Source organism: Carlito syrichta, unplaced genomic scaffold (assembly GCF_000164805.1).
Source record: "Carlito syrichta isolate Samal-C Ts95f unplaced genomic scaffold, Tarsius_syrichta-2.0.1 Scaffold145306, whole genome shotgun sequence".
Lineage (NCBI taxonomy): Eukaryota > Metazoa > Chordata > Mammalia > Primates > Tarsiidae > Carlito > Carlito syrichta.
In genome coordinates this window covers 424,902-434,038 of record NW_007089402.1, presented here as the reverse complement: position 1 = coordinate 434,038, position 9,137 = coordinate 424,902, and the positions used below count along the sequence as shown (strand labels likewise).

At 59.0% G+C, this 9,137-nt stretch overlaps 1 protein-coding gene across 2 annotated transcripts; it reads left to right on the top strand.

Moving 5' to 3' along the window:
• Positions 1-2,476: 2,476 nt before the first annotated feature.
• LRRC32 (leucine rich repeat containing 32) lies at positions 2,477-8,934 on the top strand. Of its 2 annotated transcripts, XM_021708744.1 has the most exons (3): positions 2,477-2,570; positions 6,824-8,179; positions 8,222-8,812. In XM_021708744.1, exons 1-3 carry the CDS (start codon positions 2,484-2,486, stop codon positions 8,726-8,728), a joined length of 1,950 nt encoding a protein of 649 aa, XP_021564419.1. In that variant the 5' UTR covers positions 2,477-2,483; the 3' UTR covers positions 8,729-8,812. The 2 variants fall into 2 exon arrangements, with proteins under 2 accessions (XP_021564419.1, XP_008048603.1); XM_008050412.1 differs by having other exon boundaries at positions 6,824-8,934.
• The last annotated feature ends 203 nt before the right edge of the window (positions 8,935-9,137 follow it).

Genomic DNA, 9,137 nt, shown 5'->3' with positions numbered 1-9,137 from the left:
GGAATGGACTTGCCATGTCTGAGGAACAGTGAGAAAGCTGAATTTGGTAAGGGAAGGGGACATGTCAATGGTGTCAGGGAGGAGGTTGTCTAAAGCCTGGATTTTTACTGGAGATTTTCAAACAGTTGTGATTCATGATCTAATATGTGATTTTAAATACCACTCTGGTTGCTCCGTAGAGGACAGATCATAAGAGGTCAGGATAGACGCAAAGAAACAAGCAATTGAGGCACCCTTTCTGGAGTCAAGGCCCAGGGTTGTTGGGTGGTGTCTCTGTCTGTGGCTGTGACAGAGGAGAGAGGTGGGCAGATCCGGGTCTGTTTTTCAGGGAGAGCGATCGGAACCGCCGGTCAGGGAAGACTGTGGCAGGGAGGTGATGGTTGAGTCAAGAGAAGTACTCCGCCAGTGTCACCGTGTCACTGAGACCCCTCGTCCTCTGTGCTGTCCCTGGCCTGTTGTGTGTTCGGATGGGTCTCAGAGGAGAGGGAGGCCCGTCAGCTCCGGGAGCACTTCTGAGAGGAGCTGGCCGGGCAAGCCCACTGCGGAGCGCTCGGCGCTGTGCTCACCGGGAGCTCAGGGGTGCTGGGAGGACTGGAGGATCTAGCTCAGACTGGCAGAGCCAGAAAAGGCTCCTGGGAGGAGGTGACATCCAAGTGAGGGCAGAAGGATGAGGAGGTATTCCACAGAAGAGGGAAAGGGAGGAGGTGAAGGTTGAGGAAGGGAGAAGGCGCTCAGGGCTCAGAGAATCCAGTGTGCAGGTGGGACAGTGAGAGAGGAGGCAGGAGAGAAGAGCTGGCCTGAGGGCCCTGCAGAGGGGTACTCACACAGTCTGAGCAAGCCAGCTCTCAGCAGGATGGGTGACGTCTCGCTTCTTAAACAGTAGATCACAGTTTCCGGTGAAAGCACAAGGTGAGTGCAGGGCAGCTGGGGGTCGGCGGTGGCAGGTGGGCAGGGGCCTGTGGCTCTGAGGGATTCACAGGTAGGCTGTGGTCTTATGTCTTCAGGCAAGGAAGGACCTCAGGGCAGCCATCTTCATTCAAAATCTGTTGCCAGTGAGTTCTAACAGTCACTGCCCTCAAAGCCAGCAAATGCCTGTTCTCCTAAAGCATCCTTCAGAGTCACAGTTCAGCACTCATTGATTGAGCACCTGCTGTGGGAGACCTTACAGCGTAGAGGTCAAGGGCATGGACCCAGGAGCCAGACTTGCCTGGGCCTGCCACTGGTTAGCTGTGTGACCTTGAGAGTGTTACTTAACCTCTCTGAACCTCAGTTTTCCCCTCTGTAAAATGATAATGGAATCAAGTCATTGAATGACGGTGAAGATTAAATGAGTGAATTCTGTAAAGTGTGGAGGAGAAGGGCCTAGTGCCCCTAAGGGGGGACTCTGTGACGGCACTTCCCAAGAGTACATGTCCTTTGGTCCTCAGCAAGACTTAGCATGGCTGGCATGAACCTCGGATGAGGAAACTGAGGCTCAGAGAGGTGAAGTGACTTGTTTAAGGTCACATAGCAGGTAAGTAGAGGGGACAAGCGGGAGCAGTCAGATGTGGGTGACTGAATCCAGTGCTCTGGGAGAGTTTGATATGTCCCTTCTTATGAACTCTCCTGTCCATATTCTCATCACTTCCTTTTGTGTGTGTGTGTGTGTGTGTGTGTGTGTGTGTGTGTGTTCCCAGTTCTCAGCACAGAGCAGGACATGAGGAGGCATTCAATAAAGGAATGAATGAATGAAGTTGATGGGTGAATTTGTACACCCCTAGCACTTGGCTCTGGTTCCCAGGGAGGGAGTGAGCGAGCCCCCAGGAGCACCAGGATCCCACCCTGCTGAGGGCCTCTGTGGTACCCCCAACCCCACCTCAGCTGCTCACATCGAAGGGGCAGCCCAGCAGGCATGGCTTCAGTGAAAGTCCAGGGCCTGGCAGCGGGCTCCTGGGGAAGTCCACAGAACAGTGCTGGGCAGGCAGGCCTCCTGCAGGGCTTCCTGTCGAGGCCCGGGCTCAGCCCTTGAACAATGGCAGGGGCTCGAGAATCAGAGAATCAAAGAAAAAGGGCAGAGTAGAAAGGGGGTGGAGGACGAGGAATTCCACGTGGGCTGGAGCCGGGCGGAGGGGCCGCTGTGGCCTGGGTGGAAATGGAGTCGGTCCTTCTGCCCCACTCCAGCCCTGAGTGTGGCCCAGGGCCACCCCTCGGGTCCCTCTGCCTCCTGAGCCTCCCCTCCAGGCTGTCTTCCACCAGGTGGCTCTCGTTCCTTGGGGTGATGGCCTGGTTCCTCGGTGGCATGGGGGCCCTCTGGGCGGGGCCACCTGTTCCCACCTGCTCCCACCCACTCCCTGCCCCGGTCCAGCCCCTGTGTTCCTGCTCTAGCTCTGCCTGGTCTGGGATTCCCCAAGGGCAGGCATAGGCAGGGTGGGGGCGGGGGGCTCTCCGTGGGAAAGAGCCGGTGGTCTTACCATGTTTCCCTTTCCTCCCTGCCCTGCAGAGCCATGAGCCACCAGATCCTTCTGCTCCTGACCGTGCTGACCCCAGGCCTGGCTGCCTCCCAAAACCAAGACAAAGTGCCCTGTAAGATGGTAAGAGGCTCTGACCAGCAGGGGAAGGGCCAGCCCCGCCTCCCTGCCCCAGGGGGTCCTACGGCCCCCCTCCCCCCCCAAAGTTTAGAAGAGTCAGGCGGGACAGGGAATGGGCCCTGCATTTAATGAACACCCCCTAGAATATTTAAATACCTTGTTTACTCAACAATCTTGCCAGGTAAGCACATTACTCCTGTTTTACAAAGGAGGAAACTGAGGCTTGGAGAGGTGGTGACTTGTCATTCAGGGCCAATATTATGCTCTGTTTGCCTATGCCATCTCCACGGGACAGTGGGCTCAGCTGGGGATCTTAGAATGGCTCTTTGTGAGGGGGATTTGGGGTGGGACAACTGGGAGATCTGTGCTGGTCCCTCCTAGGGTCAAATCCTCTTCCCTAACTGGGCTCCTTGATTTGGGCCTGCCTGCTGAGATCCCTGTCACTCATTACTGCCCAGGTCAAATGCTGCCTCCTCCAGGAGGCCTCCCCAACCTCACCAGGCTGACCTAGTCTGAGCGCTCCCTCTTCTAAGCGCCTGCATCCTCCAAGCTTCCGTCTGTCTCAACACTGAGCATACTGAGCACATGGGGCTGGTGAATGGGTCCAAACTTGTCTCACCTGCCAAACCAAGAACTTCTCTATGGCAAAGGCCAGGTTTAATGTGCTTTTGTTTTTCCTTTTTCTTGCCCCAAGCCAGGGAAACTAGCCCTAAAGTTCCCGTGACCCTGTGAGGTCCAAGAGACCACCTAGATGTACATGTCAGAAGGGGTAGTCCTTGGGGTCAAGGCCAGACCCGACAGGGGCAAGGGCAGGTCTGCCAGCAGCCCCACTTGGACCTGGGGCTCAAGGCTTAGGACAGAATAGGAGCTGTCTCAGGAGCCAGAAGTGCTGGCAGTCGCCTGCACGCAGCCCCGCTGGGCTGTGCAGTGTCTGCCGCTGCCACCACCCTTCTTGCCTCTCAGCGTCCTTCTAAGGGTCCCAGAACTCAGAATAACAGGCAGAGAAGGCCCCAGATATCTCCAAATCCAGACACACATTCTACCTTGGGGAGACTGAGGTTCAAAGGAAGGGCCTTGGCCACCTGACGGGCAGAGGAGACACCGGGTGGCTTTGGATTCTGGGGAAATGAGATAATAGCTAGGGAAGCACTTTCTGAACCAGCATAAAGGATAAAACCCACAGGAGCTAGAGAAATGGCGTGTGACCCCCAGGGCCCTACAGAGAGGAAGGAGACACAGCCAGGACTTGAACGCAGCTCTCCCTTATGCTGGTGCCTCTCCCTACCCTGGCTCCTTCCGGTGGGCAGGTGGCAAAATGGAGTTGGATGGCAAGTCCTCTTTGCTCCTGAAAGGGAAGTAGGGCAGGGGCATTCTCATATCCTAGAAAGAGTAGGTAGAAACTCTCAAGTCTGGCTAAGGGCTGATTTCCCCAAGATCTCCACCCCCCACCCCCCCACAAGCCAGTCAGTGCTGAGAGCTCAAAGCTGAGGGAGGCCCTGGAAAGGGAGTTCTGAGCACCACCCTGACCCTCAACCTCCTTCCTGGACTGGACGGGAGAGCCAGGCATCCCACTGCCACGCTGCCCAGGGGCCAGGGCTCCGGGCTTTGCCAGCTTTGTGTCCTGGCTCAGTGCTCACGTGCCCCAGGGAGCCTTTGCCTCTCTAGAGGTGGTATGCTTCTGGATTTGCATTTGGGGTAACATGTGAGGCACAGCACAGTGCCCTCCGTGTCACACAGGCTCAGGAAACAGTGCCTGGCATGCCTGGGCTGAAAGAACCCACCTGGATGCTTGGCCAGCGGGGGCCCAGCACTCAGAACTCGGCCAGCACCAATAGGAAAGGGAACGAATGCGTAGAGGGTCGTGTTGAGTTCCTAACTCTCTGATTTGGGGCAGCCCAGCCCCCTCAGCCCCCATTTCCTTAGGGGGCACCACGGGGAGGGGGTCAGCGATGCCTGGGAAGATAAACGAAGTGAGAGATCTCAGCATGAAGCACGAAGCCTGGTACTAGCTGGCATTCCATGACAGTGGTGCCATTGCATTCGTTCTGTTGTTTCTTCTTTAAGTCGGGAATGCCCAGGACGTGAGGGCAGTGGGGAGGAGGTGAAGTTAGCAGTCCCAGCAGTCAGAGAGGTTATGAGAGAGGAAGGGGCAGGACTGGCGAGGTGGCCAGGTGGCTGGTTCACATGTGTGCCCAACTGCCAGCCTCTCCCTGGGTCCCTGAGGCTGCCTCCACTGGAGGTGGTGAGGCCAGTCACTGTACCTCGTGGAGTAGGAAGGCTTGCAAGGATGCCTGAGGCTGGGCAGGTCTGTTCCTCCACCCTGCTCACCCTGGGGCTCCGGGAGGAACACAGAGCTGGGCCAGGCCCGGGACGTCCAGACCTGTGTCCCTTCCCTGCTGGCCTAGTCACTGGCTCACTGTGACCTTGTACAAGTCCCTGCCATCTTCAGGCCTCAGTCTTTCCATCTGGGAAGTGGGTGCTTGAAGGGTCTTTGACTCTAATCTGAATATGTAGATATTTTCTCTTCTCAGAGAGGTGATAGAGTCAGTGTCCATACCTTTACGAAGCTGGTGATGTCTGACTCTCATTCATTAGGAAAAATTGCTGAGCACTTTCTGTGGGTCATGTCAAAGTGTCCACGCTAATCAAACTGGTCTCTGCTTGCTTTGGACTCACTGGTAGGTCCCCACACAGTCACAGTTCAGGGGGCCAAAGCTGTGAGAGGAAGTGCAGTCAGGGAAGACTTCCTGGTGGAAGAGACCCTGGAGCTCAGTATGATGTGTTCACCATGCAGATCTGGTCAGGAATGGCCTAATCAGCACAGGGAGGAGACCCAGCGGTGGGTGTGGGAGGGCGTGATGAGCCATGGTCAGGTGTGGTCACTGCGTGTGGGCTGGGGAGGGGTGAGTTGAGAGAGGAGGGGACAGGTTGGCAGGGGCCACAGACAGCCTTGAGCACCCTCCAAAGGGTTCTGGACTTTGCCCTGGAGGGGTTTAAGCAGAGGGGCAACACAGTCAGAGTGACATTTTTGAGCAGTTGTCAGGCATGTGGCAGGTGGATGGGTCAGATGAGGCCAGTGGAGACAGAGGCTGGGGCAGGAGCGGGTCCTAGCCGGGTGGCTGTGGAAGTCAGATCCTCAGCTGGGAAAGGCTGGAGCTCCTGGGGACTGGAAGAGAGCAAAGGCGGACCTGCATTTGCACAGAAAGAATGCTGGCCCCGGAAGGCACATCGGGGAAGGACAAGATCGGGGCCTCTGCTTGCCAAAAGACCTGGGTTCAAATCCCAGATATGCTCCTCACCAACTGGGAGAGCCTGGAGCCTCCCTTCCCCTCCGTAAGCCCAGGTTTCTGCAATAGGGGTGATCATATCAGTCGAGTGGCTGCTGCCAGGAGCTTGTGAGACCAGGGCCTGGCAGTGTTTAGTCAAAGGTAGAGTGTTGAGTAGGTTCCAGGGCAGGAGGAGTTCCTTTCTGGGTGAGAAACCAGAATAGTAATGGGACTCCGTGGAGGCCACACAGCACGAGCACATTCTTGAACTGGGGACTCTGGGTTGGACCCTAGCTATCTTTTCCGCCGCCCCTGGGGGCCGATGCTGGACACTCCCTGTGGGGGGCGGCAGGTAACAGCAGCAGAAAGGAGGCCACCTCTGGGGAGCATCCTTGAGAAAGCAGGCTCTGGGACTCAGGCTCCACCCGACAGAATGAGAGCTTGAACTGAGAGATCTGAGACAGGCAGCCAGGATAAAAACTGATACACAGCACAAGTTACAGTTTTCACTCTCGGAGACAGTGCTCCCAATGTGGGTTCCCGCCTAGCACTGGGAGTGTAACCCTCGGTGCCCATAAAAGGGACTCAGGAGCGCTGGGTTTCAGCACTGCCACTCCCAGGCTCAGGGTCCCTATATGTGTGTGCTCTATAGCTGGGTTTCCTTCACATGCGGAGGTAATCGGTACAGGATTTGTCTTCATTAGTTCATTTGCCCCTATGTCTGTCTGTCATCTCTCCATCTGTCTACCCATCGAAACTTCATTGAGTCTCACTCCCCGCCTTTTGCCCAGCGCTGCCTAGATGGGGCAGGGAGACAGACAGGGACATCCAGACATGGGGTGGAGCGCAGTCGAGCATTCTGGGAGTCTGTAGGGGAAGGCCCCCCAAGCCTGGCAGGGTCTAGCCGTCCTTCCTAGAGAAGCGTGTCTGTTTCCATCCCCGACTGCACCCATTCGTGCCAGCCGCTCTCCCTACCCGCCCGCTCCACAGGTGGACAAGGAGGTCTCGTGCCAGGGCCTGGGCCTGCTCCAGGTCCCCTCGGTACTCCCGCTGGACACTGAGGCCCTCGATCTCTCTGGGAACCAGCTGCAGAGCGTCCTGACCTCGCCCCTGGGCTCCTACACGGCCCTTCGCCGGCTGGACCTGAACACCAACGAGATCAACTTCCTCCAGCCAGGGGTCTTCCAGGCCCTGCCCCACCTGGAGCATCTCAGCCTGGCCCACAACCGCCTGGCGATGGGCCCGGCGCCCAGTGCCGGCGGGCTGGGCCCCCTGCCGCACATGGTCTCCCTGGACCTGTCCGGGAACAGCCTGTACAGCGGCCTGGTGGAACGGCTGCTGGGGGAGGCGCCCGGCCTGCGCAGCCTCTCGCTGGCGGAGAACAGCCTGACGCGCCTCACCCGCCACACCTTCCGGGGCGCGCCTGCGCTGGAGCGGCTGGACCTGCACAGCAACGTGCTCATGGACATCGAGGACGGCGCATTCGAGGCCCTGCCCCGCCTGACCCTCCTCAATCTCTCCAGGAACTCCCTCACCTGCATCTCAGACTTCAGCCTGCCGCAGCTGCGGGTGCTAGACCTGAGCTGCAACAGCATCGAAGCCTTCCAGACGGCCCTTGAGCCCCAGGCCGAATACCAGCTGGCCTGGCTCGACCTGCGGGAGAACAAGCTGCTCCGCTTCCCTGATCTGGCCGCGCTCCCCAGGCTCGTCTACCTGAACGTGTCCAACAACCTCATCCGGCTGCCCGCGGGGCCCCTCCAGGGTGCCGAGGGCATCCACGCACCCTCTGAAGGATGGTCGGCCCTGCCCCTCCCAAGCCCCAGCAGGAACTCCAGCACCCAACCCCTGTCCCAGCTCTTGACCCTGGATCTGAGCTACAACGAGATCGAGCTGGTCCCCGATGGCTTTCTGGGGCACCTGGCCTCCCTGCGCGTCCTGAACCTCAGCCGAAACTGCCTGCGGGCCTTCAAGGCCCGGCACGCGGGCTCCCTGCCCTGCCTGGTGCTCCTGGACTTAAGCCACAATGCCCTGGAGGCCCTGGAACTGGGCCCCGGGGCCCTGGGGTCCCTGCGGACGCTGTTCCTGCAGGGCAATGCCCTGCGGGACCTGCCCCCACACACCTTCTCCAGCCTGGCCAGCCTGCAGAGGCTCAACCTGCAGGGGAACCAGGTCAGCCCCTGCGAGGCGCCCGGCGAGCCTGGCCCCTCCGGTTGTGTGGCCTTCTCTGGCATCTCCTCCCTTCGCGTCCTCAGCCTGGTGGACAATAAGCTGGAGATGCTAGGGGCAGGCGCCTTCCTCCACACCCCGCTGACCGAGCTGGACCTCTCTGCCAACCCCGGGCTGGATGTGGCCACGGGGGCCCTGGCAGGCCTGGAGTCCTCCTTGGAGGTCCTGGCACTGCAGGGTAATGGGCTGGCGGTCCTGCAGGTGGACCTGCCCTGCTTCAGCTGCCTTAAGCGGCTCAATCTGGCGGAGAACCGCCTCAGCCACCTGCCTGCCTGGACGCAGGCCGTGTCCCTGGAGGTGCTGGACCTGCGGAACAACAGCTTCAGCCTCCTGCCGGGCAGTGCCATGGGCGGCTTGGAGCCCAGCCTCCGGCGCCTCTACCTGCAGGGGAACCCGCTCAGCTGCTGCGGCAACGGCTGGCTGGCGGCCCAGCTGCACCGGGGCCGTGTGGACGTGGACGCCACCCAGGACCTGATCTGCCGCTTTGGCTCCCAGGAGGAGGTGGCCCTGAGCCACGTGCGTCCCGAGGACTGTGAGAAGGGGGGGCTCAAGAATGTCAACCTCATCATCATCCTCGCCTTCACCCTGGTCTTTGCCATCCTCCTCACCACGCTGGCCACCTGTTGCTGTATCCGCCGGCAGAAGTTTAACCAACAGTATAAAGCCTAGAGAAGCTGGGAGATGCTCTCAGGGCAGTGGAAGAAGGGCGGGGACTGGCTCAAGGTCACACAAGGAGCCAGGGTCCAAGAACCCTCGTCTCTACTTCCCAGCGCTCCTGTCTCTGTATCCTGCTGCACCAGTAGGTGACCACTTCTGGGCTGTCCTTGGGGTCCAGCTGCTGAAGCCGGAAGTTGGCAGTTTCGAGGGCAGCAGAGTGTCTGCTTTGTGCCACCCACTGTTCCGGGCACAGGAGACGCTAAAGAGAGCCACATTCCTGCCCTCAAGATCCTCCCAGTCTGGGAGGAGAGGCTGCTGCTGAGCTGTGCAGTGAGCACACAGTGTGACCAGGGCGTAGGGTTGTGGAGCCCAGGGCTACAGAACCCTCAGCCTCAGATGGCTCAGTGTGTGTGGAGAGTCT